The sequence below is a fragment of the Vollenhovia emeryi genome, unplaced genomic scaffold, assembly GCF_000949405.1.
Source record: "Vollenhovia emeryi isolate VEMERY1.0 unplaced genomic scaffold, V.emery_V1.0 DF939148.1, whole genome shotgun sequence".
Classification (NCBI taxonomy): domain Eukaryota; kingdom Metazoa; phylum Arthropoda; class Insecta; order Hymenoptera; family Formicidae; genus Vollenhovia; species Vollenhovia emeryi.
In genome coordinates, this window is record NW_011967218.1 from 1,808,316 (window position 1) to 1,826,052 (window position 17,737).

Sequence of the window (17,737 nt, forward strand, 5' to 3'; positions counted from 1 at the left end):
TTTTTACGGGCATTTCTTTTAACAAGAAAACACAAATTTTCCAACTGTGTACAGACGTTCGATTTCCAAAATGATTTTAAGCATATTCCGAAAGAATAGGCTTAACTTACAAACCGACCTTTTAAACACATACGACTTTATCATTAACAATCTGGATGACATTAAAAATGTGCGCCTCTATAGTTGCATTACCAACTTAAATCCAGTCTTGGCAGCCCTTATTTATTATTGCGGCCCCATAATATCATATAAGTACACCTCTCAGCACTTATACATATATCCACTTGGTTTTGCCATCAGTTAGTTGTTTACTGCTCATCGTGATTGTCCTCTTTCAGTTTCGGGTGAGCGTCCAGAAAATTTTTTAATTTCTGACGCACATTTAGGTACACTCTGAGACTGGCATATCTGCGATCATCTTGACGAGACCTTTCGTTCGGTACCTACTTTGTGACCAAAAGCGAATGCGATACAAGTGGGGCCGATCTTGTTCTCGCTGTTTCCGTGATATATCGTCGTGGTAAATTGCCAGTCGTTACAAGATAACACAGGATAACAACTGCGCCTTGATTTGTCAGGTTAAGATTCCCACTCTTTAAAGAAATTCGCTATAAATGACGTTTTCCTGTTTACTGTTCCAGGACATCGATTACGAGGGTTTCCGCAAATTCCTGAACTCGTACCTGGAGGTCGATACGCCGGATGAATTATGCCGGCATCTCTTCCTCTCGTTCGTCAAGAAGGGCACGCGCGGGGTGGACGGCAAAGCGTTCAAAGTACGTACTACCGCGCGTTTAAATTAATAAAGATTGCTGATACCGCCGCTACGGCGGAGCGTAGGATACGGCCGAGAGAGCGCAAATTTGCCGCGGGGAGAAAAGAGGAAAGGTTTGCAACCGAGTAATAACCAGCCCCGGGGCGCGCATCGCTGTCGCAGTAGTATCGCGTTTGGGGTAGAAAAGCCTGTCGCGTCGTGCGAGCGCGCTTTCGGCGTAAAAAGCAACAATAAGAGATAATCGTAAACGAGATACTCCGTGCGCGCTCGCGCCGGGAATTAAAAGCCCGCGTATTATCCGCGTTTGTTGGCTCCCAGGAGATGGCCGTGCTCTCCTCGACAACCGCCTGCGCCGCAATTACATCGCACACGACTTCCAGCAGTAACGTTAATAGCACCGGCGTAACGGGCGGAGCCACCACGGAGAGCCACGTTGGATCCTCGCTGGCCGACAAAATTCACGGAATTACGGAAAAATTGCAGGCGCTGGGCCACCACAGAGCGGAGAGAGAGAGCGAGGTCTCGAAGACGCGAACGGGTAAAGTACACCCCGCAATTAGCTTACCGACGAGCCCATCATCTCGTGATTGTTAAATTGTTAACAGGAGGAAAAATTGTTTAACCACGTTAAACAGGCTAGGGCCCGGTTTCACGTCGCTCAACTTTAAGCTTAGTTTCATTCGTTCCTTGTCTCTTTTCAACTCTCACTTTGGAAAGAGACAAACGTGAATTAAACTAAGATTCAAGTTAAGCGACGTTTGGTGAAGCCGGGCCTAAGGCGGTTTAATTCAACAATTTGTTCCAACGTTTCGACTATCCGGACGAAAGTTTTCCCCGACCGATATCCAAAACGGATGACATCCTTTTACATTTTGGAACTAATCCATATAATTCCTTGAAAAGGACCACAATCCGGATAGTCGTGACGTTGGAATAAATTGTTAAATCAAACCACCTTAGCCAGTTAACGTCTTGTTCTTCCTGTTTTTAATCAATTACTGGCGACAATAATGTTCTTCTTGTTAAATTATTAGTTGTCCAAGGATATGAAATGTATATAACGCCAACTCTTCGCGACTCTTTGTCAAAGGGTGACGTGGGGAAGAGTAGGCTGTCGTTCTATACCTGCTATTCTATCGGGATGGCAGTTCTACTTTCAAAAGTCTTCCTGTGATCCGGGCGAATATTAAATTACTATTCAATATAATTTTATTTCTATAAATTGGACTTTTTCCATATTAATTATATAAACTGTAACGGTATACAAATATCGCGACGATGCGCCGTCGAAGAGCTAACCAATACAAAATGGTCACTGTATCAATACCATTTTAAAATGCGAATATTTTTCTTCCCGGTTTGCGCTGGCTGCGTACGAGCCTGCCGCTTCTCAGGCTGTATTTTTACGGTAAACGAATACTCTTGCGATTGGACAAAATAGGTCAGCAGCAGGCAAAAAGAAAATGACAGTTCCGATGGTTTGAACCCCCTTTTTTTTTACCCTGCATCACATATCGGCGAACGCCATTGTTCGCTGCGAAATGGCGGACGAATAACAATCGGTCCGATCCAAAGAAGCCCTGAATGAAGACCCTTTTAAGCGCTGACGGCACCGTACGTTAAAATAAATTGGCCCACTAACTGTAAATATCGACTCGCGATTCTTTAACCGGTTGATTTATACAGGCATTACGAAAATATACACGGTAAAATCTCGCGCGGATATGATCTTTTAATTCCTAAACATAACGCCGTGGACGACAGTGAGCCATTGGGGAGAAGATGGGAGAAGCCGGGGGAGAAAACCTTAATCATTTCGCGCTCTGAAATAGACTAATTCTTGTAACGTCTAATGGTGGTCCTTATTGGAAACAAGACACGCGGGAGATCTGGGACTCGCCGTATAAACAGATGTATTCCACGAAAGACGCGGAATATAGCCTCCGAGAACATTAGATGTTGGAACTATCGGGTAATGAATATCTGGCCAATGAATCTTTCAAGGCGCCGCGTCCCGCGTATAAAAGCAAAATCGAGCCGCGCGGCCAATCGATCATGTTGTTTGTTTTTCTTGTGTTTCACGCAATCACATGGACGATTCAGGAAGCGTGCACCCGATGTTAACGGTCACCCATACGTCGTACAGCTGTCACGACGTGCTAGAGAAGAAGAGCACGGATAGCAGTCCAAGTCAAAGCCAAATGTCGCGTAATTCATCCAGGAAGTCGAACAATTCCCTCCTTGTCAACAACGGGAAATTGGAAGGTAGGGGGCGATCACTGAAGCCAATACGCATACGGTACATTGAGCGCGATGCTGTTGGCAAACACGAGAGCCCGCGTTTTCACCATTGAGATTATTGCGGAATAGACGGATTTGTACAACGCTCTTACCCCCCCCCCCCCGGTTAATCTTCCCCCTGTGTCTTTTCATCCACCCTGCTCTCCGTTCATTAACCCAGAAATTATCTCCCCCACCCCCCCCCCCCCAAAATTGATCAATGCACGCGCGTGCGCGCGATTTCTTTTACACGAGCTTCGTTTGCTATATTCCCTGGATATATAATCCCCACCTGCTATCTCCTCTCTTTTCATCCCCGGCTACTCGAAGCTTGCGTTCATACGAGCCCTCGATAAAGAATCGGTCCTTCGTGATCGAGTGCGCCTTCGTTGCATTGAAGTCCCTCGAGCAGCTGTGTACGGTTTTACGCGGGATTAAGGGACGCCGGATCGTGCCGCTTAAAAGATTTCTCTTCCGGCGTACGTGAACTCGCGTGTCCGTGAAATTCGGTGCACGGCGCAGAATTCATTTTTGCCGGAGAGATCGCGCCGCAGCGGCATGACAAAGGGTCCATTTCAGTCGCCATCGATCTTACAGTGGCGCGTTACCCCCTGTTCCTCTATTCCTCTCTCACTTTCACCCTGTCTCTCTCTCTCTCTCTCTCTCTCTCTCTCTCTCTCTCTCTCTCTCTCTCTCTCTCTCGAACAAAAAACCTGAGATCGTAAATGCCGCGATAAATTACGGCTCGAAGGGACGTGACATCTCTTTCAGAAGTGTACTTCACCACCATCGCGAGCGACAGTCAGCGTAATCGAAAAAAATAGCGACCGCGATACCGCGCCGATATGTACCGCCCTTTGCACCGCTTTTACGATATCGACGCAGCCCATCTCCTCGCTTCAATTACGCGCTTCCGCGAATCTTGCCATGGTTTCGCGTTATTTTTATTACCCAAGGCACATCGTCCCGTGCCCCCCGCTCGATGCGTATCTGATGATCTCGTCATCTGGAAATATTCGCGTTTGCCGATGGGAAAAGTATCGCTCGATGATTAATCTGATTAAAGTTCCACGTGAAACCCGATAGCCTCGCTGGCGAGAAGGCCAGAGATCACGGGGGCGATTAGTTCCGTCAATTTTCCAACGTGACATGTAAAAAGTAATCGATTCGGGCGAGACGTCAAGGCACACACGCCGGTGTTTATGTCTGCTCCAAATGAAGACGCGCCGGTAAGTGACGAAAATAATCATGCTTACGTTATGGATTTAAGGGAAATATTTATTCACGTCTGCGGCGCGATCGCCGTGCCATCGATCGCGCCCATAAACCCTCGCGCCTTACCGGACACACACGCGCGCGCGCACGTACGTACACACAGGAAATGGATATTGCTATCTTAAATTCTCTGGCTTTACACGACAATCTACGCGCGCCGAGAAACGAGGGACGGGTTGATCTTCGCGAAATGTCATGACGTACCTAACCGGGGGCTGTGTACGCGATCGGGAAAACTCGATCCGGTTCTATTTCCGGGTCTGTTTGAAGATACGGGTCTGCCTGATCCTATCGTCTTTTCGTGAAACACGTGCTCTACCGCGTTCGGGATACATCGTCGGAGGCGATGAAATCCCGAGTTAAGGCCTTCCTGCGCGCCGCTCGGTGCACGCGACGCGTTGAAAAATACGAGGGAAAACATCAAATACGATCCGAAAATAGCGGGTACATGACGAATGTTCCGATAGCGCTGCGGCGCCCCCGAGCCATTTTGAAATTGTTGCCGAGCTGAGCTAAGCCGCGCCTCAGACTCGATCTCGTCTTTTATGAATCAGAAGATGAATAGTCGCCTCCAGGTGCTCGCTTCGTAATAAAAAGGGTCGTAAAATGCATCATGTGAAAAACATATGAAGAGGACAAGAATAGAGAGTGGAAAAATTGCTCTGGTCGACGGGTGTAGAAATATTCGATTCGAAAGCGCATAATGACGAAATTCCCCGAGTCGAAATTTTGACTCTATGTTGAACCTTTAATTCTATTATACAGCAGGATCTAAGACTAAAAGAAGTCGAACTGCGGATACAAAATTTACTCCTACTTTAAAACTGATAGTGTCGGAAATTTCTACTTTTGCCAATTTGGCATTAAAGTAGGTCCTTTTAAGTGGGAGCTAAAGTAAATTTTTAGACTTGAAGGTTCAAGGGAGGAGTAAAAAAATATAATGTCATCAAAAGAAGTTATTGCTGATCTATGCAGGTCTATAGATCAGCCAAGTAGTTTCGACTCGGGTCGTCGATTCCGCAATATCCACTGATAGGATCTTGCAAAACCAACTGTCCCCTGTCGTATATTTCTGTAACAGTTTCGTCGATCCGTTACTTCCGGCGTGTCTCTACGAGCACGCGACCGTGCCGTTTCAATAAGTGCGGGAGGCATAAAAAAAACTGCCGCTAAAGATAGAACCTGACCTAACGTCATTTCGCGTTGCCTTAATTAATTAACTACTAATCTACCGCCGTATCGATCCCGAATAGCACCGAGCGGGACAGCGCGCGCTTCGAATTATTCGCGCGGCATACAGGCGAGTTTGCGTAGTGCACGCACACGTGCCAGTGTCACCGAAATAGCTGTACCACCGGTATCATCCGGTATAAATGACGTCACGAGAGTGCACGAGAGAATGATACCAGGTTCCTGGGGCCACGTCTCAGTGACTCTTGAGTCGCAGCCGGAGCAACAAGTGCTAAATCATTAGTCGCGCGTGAACATCAACGCGCTATCCGGCAATAGGGTTATTCTTACTAATCCCGTTATTCGATTCCGGTTCAACGTCGCCCGCACAAAGCGATTGGATAATCCGATCTCGCGGTATAACAAGAACGGTTCCATCCTTTCCGCTCTCCCCGGTGGAAAATGGTTCAGTTACCAAACGTGTCGGGTGTGAAGCTGAAGGAAGGTGAGATAAAGTTTCACGGCCTTCGAAGATCCGACGCGAAAGACCGCGGCGCTAAGTGCGCGGGGAACTTACGCGACTTCGTACACACAATCAACATTTACAGCGGCGACTCGTACGTCTTTTCAGTCCGCGACACGCGGCAAATATGTCAATCCATTTGCGCGAAATCAACCGAACCGCGTATAATCTATGCTGGCGCACGCAAATAATAATTAGTTCAATTTGCCGAAGTCGCTCATTACTCACGGCCATCATAGATTTTCATTAGAACAGAAAGCAAGGCCGAATAGTGACTATATCGCACGGTTGCGAAATTATGTCCCATAAACTTTGATAAACCGTCCACATTTGTCAAAGGGTGAAAAAGTACCGCGGGAGAAAGAGTGCTCCACTGCTCGAAGCACAGATAACATACAAATGTTGCCGGGCACAATAGAAAATAATTCAGTAGATTTAATCAAAGTTTCAGCAACGCTGAATGTCACGGTGATTAATCGTCATGTACGCAATCTATCAGAACGTCGCCGCTACCGTGCGATTTTTTTTTTCAAGTGTCGTTTTCCAACGCTTTCCCGCGATTTTCACTTGGAATAAATTGGATTGTTTGAGTGTAAAGAAAAAAGGAATATACGATCTCCCGCGTGGATAAAGCGCGTGACTGCGTCAGCTCGCGCGACGCATCGTCTCGTGCGAAAGTTTATTTTTAAACTTGTTCATCGCCATGCAAAATTATTCCTGCGAGACGCGCGATATCGTCCAAAAATAAGAGCGGAGAGATCGAACCATCGGGAGGTCGTATGCTAATTCTTCTATTAATGGAAATTAATTATATATTCATAGAACACGCTCGAAGTTGTGAAACTTTTAGGATAAGATTACACCGTGTGTCCCTCCTTATATATTAGATAATGCCAATGTATAATAAATTGCACCTCGAAAATGAAACCAATGCTAAAGCGATTATTATCGAATCGGTGTTGTAGGAATTGGGGTTTCAAAAACGGCGCATTAATGAATAATTTCTTCGTAAGGTGGAAACGCAAGAGACACTTGCCGTCAGTTATGTCACTTTTCCATTTTACCGCGAGCAAGCGATCGATTCCGCGGGTTTTTCCGCTGCGCTCGAAATGCGAATTCGCCGATATTAATATCAGTCTCCCGGCAATTCGAATTTCGAAATCGTGACAGCACTCAAGAATAAATTTTATCGACGGCAATCGAATCGATGTAGAGCCGCGTGTTGATTCATGCAGAACTGCACGACGGTTCGGATATAAATAGGCGATCCAGAAATACGGGCTAGACGTCGTCGACCTGTCTCGAGTCGCCGCTAAATTCTAACAATCTATTATGACAAATCCAATTCATCGTTTATACATATTGACAATCGCGCCGCCTCCGCCGAAGCAACAGGTCCTTTAGACTTTTAGGTGCGATTACTCAAGTCCGTACGTATGTTTATCTAAAAATACGGCTCGGTCGTCCTGCCGAGATCGCATCGTCCGATTTTCCGTTCGCTTTAACGGATGCCCGGGTGCAGCCGTGAATTTTCCCGCGAAATATGGGACAGATCCATCATATTGTAAGTCTGGCGATTCTCACTTTTGCCCGGCATCTAGACACTTCAGCGGCGGCGTTTCCGCGAAATTCGACGTCAAGGAAAATTCAGTTTAACTCTGTCGAAACGAGAACGGCGGTCACGTTAATTTCTATGACTTATTCACGCGAATGTATCTACTGATAAATTAAAGGGTCGCGCGTCGCTAATATTAGCGAAATCTAATCGGAGTTGCGCTGCGAATTAATACTGCAACACATTTGTGATTGTCTGACATTTCACGCACGCATATATATTGAAATAATGCATCCTGAAATATTTATTTATCAACTTATGAATTATTATGCATAAGCCCGAGTTATTTCATAAACCACATTGCGTTAATCGTGTCACGTTTATCGACGAGTAACCGCAGGTCAACTGATATCTAATGCCACGTAGGGATCGAATTGACAAAATAAATTTCTGTATTCCAGAGATGAGGCATCTCGTCAGAAAGCAAAGCACAATAGACGTCCAGTCCGTTAAAGTCAGCCTCAAAGACATCGTTTGTTATCTCTCCCTCTTGGAAGCCGGCAGACCGGAAGATAAACTGGAATGTAAGTAATTGCTACAAAACAACGATTATCCCGGAATTCGCGAAACTCCCGTCAGGCTTTCATGCCGAATAATTCGTTAGCGGAATGATCGACGATGCTTTGAAACAGACCCGGCATTGTTTTCTGTAGCCGCGATCGATGCTATAACGATTACACGGTTGTTTCCTGTATAATCAAAAAACATGCCCGCGCATAAATCACCGTGGGATCCCGTTCGTTTTTTTAGGCGAGCGTTTATCAGAGCGACGTGTGCGCACATTAAATAGCGAAAAATTGTTTCGCGGAGTGTATACGATTCAGCATCGTCACCAGGCTTGAAAAAAATCCGCGCTCTAATCTCCCCTAAAAATCCCGCGTTTGCTTTACGGCGTGGGGCTTATCAAACTTTTTCACATGCGTGTCTCCCTTGACAAGAATTTCCGCGGGAAGATAAGAAGTGTGAGATATATTAATACGAGGGGGGAACCGCTGAGGGCACTGTGGTGTAAAGATTTGCGGCATTATTTGGGCACTTTTTGGGCATTAAAGATAAAATAAGATAAATAAGATAAAATAAGACTAACATGAAGTAATGCCATTAGTGGGCATTGGTGTACAAGATTTTGGTCAGTGGTTTCCCCCTCGTATTAATATTTGCAGCGCGTGAACTAATAATTGGGATATTTTTATGGAACAATAACAAAGTAACGTCGAGTGTCGAAGGAACCGAATCTATTTTACGTAAATACGTTCCTCGGTCCGCGAGTCGAAGATTTGGACGAATGCAATTACTAATCAATCGAATATTTTGTCCTCGGGGGAGAAATTGAGGCAGCGCGTGTGAGAAAAGCGAACGAGAATGATAGACGTATAGAATTTACGAGGGGACTCGCGTGTCGGCCGACAGTCATTCTCGATTTTCTGCTACAGCTGTTACAAGTCCATTCCGTCTGGACTTGCAGCGCAGCTGCAACTTGTTGCGCGGCAATTTCGGTTTGCGTTAACTCGATAATCCCTTTTTTCCCCCCCAGTTATGTTCCGGCTGTACGATACGGATGGCAACGGCGTCCTTGATACGAACGTGAGTAAAGAATCATCGTTATCAGTTAACGCGGAAGATCACGCGAGCGGCGGCACGTGCGTGTAACGCGCCATGTCCCGCGCATGTACCAGGCGGAGATGTTAACCGTCACATATGGTCACGTACGCTGGGAATCGTCGATGCCTTTCCAGATGAATTTGTGCACATATCGACGCACTGATACATTTTGCATCTACATACATGGAAAATGTATACGTGTTCTACCTGCGCCTAAACTTGTATGGGAAGGCGTCGGTGATTCCTAGTGTGCATCACGGCCAGGGTTGGGAAGTAACTCGTTACTTGTAACGAAGTTACAGTTACAGTTACTTCTTTTTGGTAACTCTAACTTAACTTTGTTACTTTCTCTACATCTGTAACTGTAAATGTAACTTAACTCAGTTACATTTTTTCGATAACTAGTAACTAATTTAATAGTTACATTAATAGTTACTTTATATATTTTTTCAACCTCCACAGATCGCATTAGGCCTTGCATTTGCGCATAAACGCCTTTATTGCCGCTTTACAATTCAGATGCAGATTCGATATTTTTATTTCTATTGCAAGGGAGTAACTGCAAAGTAACGATTCGTTACTTTTCGAGTAACTGTAACTGTAACGCGTTACTTTTCAGAATTGGTAACTTGTAACTTAACTAGTTACATTGTTAGCGAAGAAACTGTAACTGTAACTAGTTACTTTTATAAAGTAACTTTCCCAACCCTGATCACGGCTGCATTACGTAGTAGAACTAGTAGGTCCACTCTCTGGTCCACTCTGTCGGCCCCTTTGATCTTTGCGGTCCCGATCACGCGGTGTTCCGCCATTGCTTTGGTCAGCAACCCAACGGTGTGTGTGTGTGTATGTACAGTCTTCTTCATTACTGCCTGGACCTGCATTTTTCTCATCATTTTTCTCATCTATACAAATCACCAAGTTTCAAGCTGTATGTACCGCAGACTTTCACAGAAGCTGCGCGAACTACAGCCTGAAACTCATCGATGTACGAATGGGAGTATAAAGATGATGAGAATGTGAATCCTAGTAAAACTGAGGTCCAGGTATTAATGAATAAGACCGCGCGTACTCATCAAAACTACGCTACCACACGTACAACATTCCTCTCATTGGCTTGACCAGAGTAATGGCGGATGCGCAGAAGGGATCGACGCGAAGCCAAACAAATGACTGGGCGGATCTACCAGTTACCCAGTGAGAATAAACAGAAACTGGCGTCGATTCGACATCAGTTTGACGGTGTCGATGTCAATTCTACGTCGACCGACGTGTCATTTCTCGCTGGGTGTACAAGTAGATCGCCGTATGTTAATAAGACGGGGTCCCAACGAAATGCCGCGTCACGTGCGCGACGTTAAAATAATGACGAGCGGCGGATAAGCGGCACGCGACGGTAAGCGTCGCTTGCAATTAGCTGGCAAATAATTGTAATTCCAATTTACGCCGGGCGAAACTGGCTCTTCCCTCGGCGAAAATAGACTGACCTTTGCTGCTTAAGTAACAACGGCGGTATAGAATAGCACCGGCCGATATTAATAGAAGAGATAAATACTTTGTCCCATACCGCTTGCCGCACCCGTAACGGGCACGTCAATTGACATGTACCCCCGTGCGATCCGTTACAACGTGAATTACGTAGAACGAGTGTAATTTCCGGTGACGCGCACCATTGACCTCTTTGCAATCGAGGGCCCGGAAGGCGGTATCGGTTGACTAATGCATTGTTATTATGTGAAAACAGTCCGTTTTATATCAGCGCCGCTTGATTACGCGCTCGCCGTGCGTCACCGCGGGACGGATACCCTCTCAATCTTTTCTACGAACGGTGGGGCGCGAATAAACGTTACCATTAATTATTCCGAGAATGCAGTTAAAGGTCTTTCCGCATTTAATTAATGAAGAAGCGTCTCCGCTACTCTCCTTCGGCGGGATTTTCGCGGAACACCGGAGCTCCACCCCGTTTCGCGGGATATTGATTCCTAAATACCCGCGATAGCCCATAGTTTCGGGGAAGGCAAAACGAGCGTTTTACATTCGAAATTGTCGACGGCGTCAGGTGCCGAGCGCATTTGCCGCATTCGGGCGTGAGGCATCGGAGATACGCGCGCACATCGATACGTACGTATGTATAGAGCGCGATTTATGCGTTGACATGGAATTATGGGCAAGAAGGATGCCGAGGGGGGAAACGACGGTCGCCCGCATAATGAGCTCCACGTTGAATAAATCATTGATATCGCGGTGTACAAATTGTGCGCGGCGATAAATATTCACGTTGCCGATAGCGGAATCCCGCGGTAAAAGCAGATGGAAATGATAATGCGGCGAAGACGCTCTGCTCTCGTTCGCGTCTATGCTGCACAGCAAATAAAACGGCTGCGAGGAGGATACGAGCTCTTAATGAAAGATGCATTAGGGCAGCGCACGTACATACGCACACGTGAAAAGGATTCGACGGTTACGTACGTGTACGAAGCATCCTTCGAGGAATGATCAATATCTTGATACATCGCGCGGCTTGTGTGTACCCAGTTTGATACGCGCGTGGCGTGCGACACGCACGACCCGACGGTTCCCCTTTCGTTGCCCGCTAATATCGTTATCATCGTGTGTCCAGGAGATGGACTGCATCGTAAATCAGATGATGAACGTCGCGGAGTACCTCGGCTGGGACGTCTCCGAGCTGAAACCGGTAGGTAGAAACGAACGCTACACGAGCTCGGAACTGGACGGTCACAATTTCTTTTTTTTTTCTTTTTCTTTTCCCTGCTCCGAGAAGGAGAGAGAGAGTCCAAGAAACTTCTCGAGGCTAGCTCTGGCAATTGGAATGCGGGGTCGATACGTAGAAAGTATAATTTCATTTTAGATTCTGCAAGACATGATGATAGAAATTGACTACGACGCAGATGGCACGGTCTCGCTGGAGGAGTGGAAGAGAGGCGGCCTCACGACAATACCCCTGCTGGTTCTTCTGGGTCTGGATTCCCACGTGAAGGAGGACGGGAACCATCTGTGGAGGCTGAAGCATTTCAGCAAGCCCGCGTACTGCAATCTCTGTCTAAATATGTTGGTTGGCCTCGGCAAGAAAGGGCTTTGTTGCGTCTGTGAGTAAGAAATTTATATCGTTGCCTCTACCGCGCGGTGTCAGGGCGAGTTAATCGTAGCGTAGCGATCGCAAAAACGGAATCGTGCGAGGAACGCGATCCACGTCTCTATAAGGGCCAGGCGCGTTTTATTCCAAACCGCCGGACTCGATCATCGCTGAATAACGAGGTACCCCTTTTCGAGTTCAGTTTGCAAATACACGGTCCACGAGAGGTGCGTGCAAAGAGCGCCAGCCTCCTGCATAGCCACTTACGTCAAGAGCAAGAAGACATCCCAAACAATGGCCCATCATTGGGTCGAAGGCAATTGCCACGGGAAATGTTCCAAATGCAGAAAGACGATCAAGAGTTACAACGGCATCACCGGCTTACGCTGCAGATGGTGTCAATTAACCGTAAGTATTTATTTTTTCAAGTCGATATTAGCGCAAGATACGTGCGTATATCTAGCTAATTATATTCACTATTCAATAAACAGAATCTAAAATATATCCATGGTCATATGAGAGAGAGAGAGAGAGGGAGAATGCACCAACAATGTCATAAAATAAATCAATTATTGATTAAATAAATGTTTTAGAGATTGCAGCGAATGTAAATCATTTAATATATAATTGTTTAATTATATTCTTTAATATAATTGATTAAATAATGCAAACGTAGATGTTTTAATTAGGGATTAATTAAAAAATTGAAGTACGCGCATTAATAAATTTATACATGTATAAGCTTTATTCATTAATGCGACAATGTGAGAGCGCCCCTAATTATTTACGCGAATATTTTCACGGAAATATTGCAGTTGCATAATAGATGTGCATCACAAGTGCGAGCGGAATGTACGCTCGGCGATCATGCGGTACACATCCTTCCACCTACGGCAATTTGCCCCGTTGTGCTCGACAGACAAAGGTCATTGTCGAGGGACAGCAAACGCGGTAGCAAACACTGTCAGGACAGCTCATCGGTCAGTTCCGTAAGTGCGACACAATAATCCGCATTAATTATCTCTTATCATTGAACACTCATCTCGCGAAGGAACAAATGTCACGTGTAATTGCTTTGTACGTTCAATTATTTAGAGAGATTATGATACGAGTTGTTTGGATTGTAAAATTGTGCGAATCAGAGGTGTAAAACTTTGCATAAGTAAACTTAACGAAACACCAATGTAGAAAATTGCTAGGCGACGCTTGGCTGGCACATTCTAATTAAAGAAACTCGTTGCGAAGAATATTACCTCAGCCAGGGTTTGAACCTGGACCGCCCTACACTCTAGGCAGGCGTCTCACCAACTCGACATGCCTCAGTCGTCGAATTGGTGAGACGCCCGCCTAGAGTGTAGGAAGGTCCAGGTTCAAACCCTGGCTGAGGTAATATTCTTCGCAATGAATTTCTTTAATTAGAATGTGCCAGCCAAGCGTCGTCTAGCAATTTTCTACATTGGTTGGTCATGTACTGGCGTTAAATAATTCTTTACGTTATTAATGAAACACATCGATTTAGGAGAGTTATCTTTGAATGTTAAGAAACTAAAAGTTGAACTTGAGAAGCTGTGCTCTCAAACGGGACAACGACGAAACGAATCACGTGCTCTATAACACACACAAATAAATGGAATGAATCTAATAGGGCGTTTTCCTGGGCTGCGGTAGTTCGTCGAATCAACAACCAGCCATGTCCTTTCAAATTACGCCACCGGGAGGCACGACGCCGCTCTTGGTTTTCATAAATCCAAAATCGGGCGGCCGGCAGGGGGAGCGAATGTTACGGAAGTTTCAATACGTTCTGAACCCTCGGCAGGTCCACAATCTGGCGACCGGCGGGCCCATGCAGGGCCTGCAGATGTTCAAGGACGTGGAGAATTTTAAGGTCATCTGTTGCGGCGGCGACGGGACAGTCGGCTGGGTTTTAGAAACCATGGGTACGCATCGCGACTTTAATTACGAGACGTGTACACGCAATTAAATTCACGCCGAGAACGCGAGTAAAGTGAATAACGGTTGTGTAATGGCAGCGCGTAAAAGCCCGGTACTTTGTAATAAATTTTGCAATATTGTGTGCTAATTGTTAATCGTGCGCGTATTAAATCCGATAATAGGTTCATCGACTACCACGTAGACCAGTGAATGGCCGGGATTTTAATAGACCCCCTCTCCCCATTAACCGATTACACATAATAAGTTCATCATTTCGATGTTGCTCTTCCATGCCGCTCTAATTGATAACTAATAATTTAACGTTCGGCGGCAACCGCATGTTGTAATTATTGCTCTCGCGACTATTCCATCCAGATCGCGTGCAATTCGAGACGCAGCCCGCTGTTGGCGTTATACCTCTCGGTACGGGCAACGATCTCGCCAGGTGCTTACGCTGGGGCGGCGGTTACGAAGGAGAAGCGTTGCACAAGGTGCTTAAGGTAAAGCTAACAATATACGTTGTAATATACGTACGCAGGTACCGAGAAAATACCCTCCTCGTTATTTTTATGCATGCCAGCGAAACCCTTCGGGCGACGTTTTGTCATTTAACGTTCAAATTGAAAGTTCGCTACACGAGACCTACATTCGCAGAAAATAGAGAAGGCTACGCAAGTGATGATGGACCGCTGGCAAATAGATGTGGATCAGAAGGACGAGAAGAAGCCGAACCAGGACAGTATACCGTATAATATCATTAACAATTATTTCTCGGTGGGCGTCGACGCCGCCATATGCGTCAAGTTTCACATGGAGAGGGAGAAGAATCCCGAGAAGTTCAATAGCAGGATGAAGAATAAGCTGTGGTACTTCGAGTACGCGACCACGGAGCAGTTCGCCGCCAGTTGTAAAAACCTCCACGAAGATCTCGAGATAATTGTAAGCATGGCTTGATGCGTACACGCGTAATCCCTTCATTCGGTTAATGGATAATCGGTATATCGAGAGTGTCGAATGGAGCTCGGGATTCAAATGCCGTGCGCGGGACAAGAATTATTCAACCGGTTCCGTTCTAACGTCGTCCTGAATACGTACAGTCAAATCCGTAATCAATCAGCTCGGCGGAATCAATGGAATTCGTGAAACGCTACGTGCATTTCATCGATTGCAGTGTGACGGTACGCCTCTGGATTTGGCGCATGGCCCGTCTCTGCAAGGGGTCGCATTGCTAAACATTCCTTTCACCCACGGGGGCTCGAATCTCTGGGGCGAGCACCACCCGCGGCACCGCCTTGGCAAGCGAAAAAAGCGACCCGACAAAGAGCTCAGCACCAGCAGCTTCAATTCCGTAGATCTCACAGCCGCTATTCAAGGTGAGCCCGGCGCGAGATAAGCGTGCGGTTCTACGCGAACGGTATATAATAATACCCAGGGTTGGGAAAGCTGCACTTTATACAAGTATCTAGTTACAGTTACTCAAAAAGTAACGAATCCGTTACTTTGCAGTTACTTTCTTGCAATGCAAATAAAAATATCAAATCTGCATTTAAATTGTAAAGCGTCGATAAAGGTGTCTATGCGCAAAGGCAATGCCTAATGCGATCTGTGGCGGTTTAAAACATATATAAAGTAACTGAGTTAAGTTACAATTACAGATGGAGAGAAAGTAACGAAGTTAAGTTAGAGTTATCAAAACAATTGAGGCGGCAAACTTATAGTCAACCCAACTGGCTAGTTACTTTATTAGTTTACTACAACGTTTCGACTCAATTTTTTGGGCCGTTATCAAGTGGTGCGAATCAACAACAAACGTAATTATGAAATAATGGAAGTTAATAAGTAAAACGGATAGGAGTTAAGAAACGAATCTAAGTCAGTCATCGTCGTGGAATAAGATTAAATTCGACAAATAAATAATTCGACTCTGTTTCTCTTCTTCTGTTTCGACTCTTATTCGACAACGATGACTGACTTATAGCGTTTTCGAGTTTCTGACTCGACCCGACCCCGAGTCAGAAAAGTTTGATCAAAAGCAAAATTTGAACCACAATTTCTACAAAAATCTTACTCTTGATCAAACTTTTCTGACTCGGAGTCGGGTCGAGTCAGCAAATCGAAAACGCTATTAGGTTCGTTTCTTACCTTCTATCTGTTTTACTTGTTAACTTACATTATTCCATAACGTTTGTTGTTGAATTGCAGCACCACTTGATAAGGACCCCAAAAATAGGGTCGAAACGTCGTAGTAGACTAATAAAGTAAGTGGCCAGTTGGGTTGACCATAAGTTTCCGTCTCAATTTATCAAAAAAAGTAACTGTAAGTTCGTTACAAGTACCGAGTTACCTCCCAACCCTGATAATGCACCGCTGCATCTCGTACGCGGAGACACGTTGCGAATAGAGCGCGAAGAGGTGTTTAGTGATACAGAGTACTTACCGTTGCACGCAGACATCGGGGACAATCTGATAGAAGTGATCGGTCTCGAGAACTGCCTGCACATGGGACAAGTGAAGACCGGGCTCCGACATTCCGGCAGGAGGCTAGCCCAGTGTAGCAGCGTCACCATCGTCACGAGCAAACGCTTCCCCATGCAAATCGACGGCGAGCCTTGGATGCAGGGCCCTTGCACGGTGAGCTGAAACAGAAATGTGAAATATCGTCAAGTCGCGACAAACATTTTGGAGCATCGGCGTAATTTTTCTTTGTCCAACGAGAATTTCACCGGAACTGTTCTCGACACGAAATATAACTTTTCACTAGTTTTCTAAATCCCTCATGAGCGCTTGTGACTTTCTGGATTATTATCAATGTGTTCTGCGTGAAATTCGATGAATATTATTTAGAGTGAGCTCCTGTTTCTACATTACGACACGTTGTGAAACGCGGTTGATATATCGTTTCGCGTATTTAGACCGCGAACGGACCTGGAAGGACTAAAAGTTTTTCTCTGGCGCAGATTCGCATCACACACAAAAATCAAGTACCGATGCTGATGGCACCACCGCCTGATAAGAGCAAGGGCTTCTTCCGGTTCTTAAAGAGGTGAACGCAGCAGCTTTACGCTTTTATCGAAGGAGGATGGATACTATATCGAGTGAAAAGATCGATTCCACCTGTCTCTACCCAGTCTTGTCATCGTCCGGCACGTTTATTCCTCTTTATTACGGCGGAAACGTATCGGTTCCATCGTATGTAGTCGCAGCTTCGATACACGTCTAAACGCAAAGAAACACGAGCGTCAACGCGCCTTAGGTATTCTTGTGTACAGTATTTTTCAAGATAAACGAAATTTTATGTCCTAGTCTTAGATCACGCCAAGCGGTAGGCTCGACCGTCTTAAAGCCTTTTTAGGACAATTTTTCAATACGTTTGCTCGCCCTTAACTGGCAAGGCATCGAGCGGAAAGGAATCGGGTTCACCGTCGACGTCGCACTAAACTCCGTCGCTTGACTCGTGCCTCTCGGTCGCGG

At 45.8% G+C, this 17,737-nt stretch overlaps 1 protein-coding gene across 3 annotated transcripts in view; it reads left to right on the plus strand.

Annotated features, from left to right (window-relative positions):
• Positions 1–17,729, plus strand: part of LOC105565940 (diacylglycerol kinase 1) — a 112,825-nt gene extending 95,096 nt beyond the window's left edge. For all 3 annotated transcript variants that reach the window (XM_012019555.1, XM_012019554.1, XM_012019553.1), the window contains 15 exons: positions 642–776; positions 1,094–1,313; positions 2,879–3,040; positions 8,040–8,162; positions 9,173–9,222; positions 11,861–11,935; positions 12,110–12,347; positions 12,537–12,742; positions 13,150–13,323; positions 13,980–14,271; positions 14,642–14,766; positions 14,921–15,205; positions 15,438–15,639; positions 16,716–16,897; positions 17,224–17,729. In XM_012019555.1, coding sequence (XP_011874945.1) covers positions 642–776; positions 1,094–1,313; positions 2,879–3,040; positions 8,040–8,162; positions 9,173–9,222; positions 11,861–11,935; positions 12,110–12,347; positions 12,537–12,742; positions 13,150–13,323; positions 13,980–14,271; positions 14,642–14,766; positions 14,921–15,205; positions 15,438–15,639; positions 16,716–16,897; positions 17,224–17,313 — 2,559 coding nt within the window. In that variant the 3' untranslated portion in view covers positions 17,314–17,729. The remainder of the gene's footprint in view (positions 1–641; positions 777–1,093; positions 1,314–2,878; positions 3,041–8,039; positions 8,163–9,172; positions 9,223–11,860; positions 11,936–12,109; positions 12,348–12,536; positions 12,743–13,149; positions 13,324–13,979; positions 14,272–14,641; positions 14,767–14,920; positions 15,206–15,437; positions 15,640–16,715; positions 16,898–17,223) is intronic.
• The last annotated feature ends 8 nt before the right edge of the window (positions 17,730–17,737 follow it).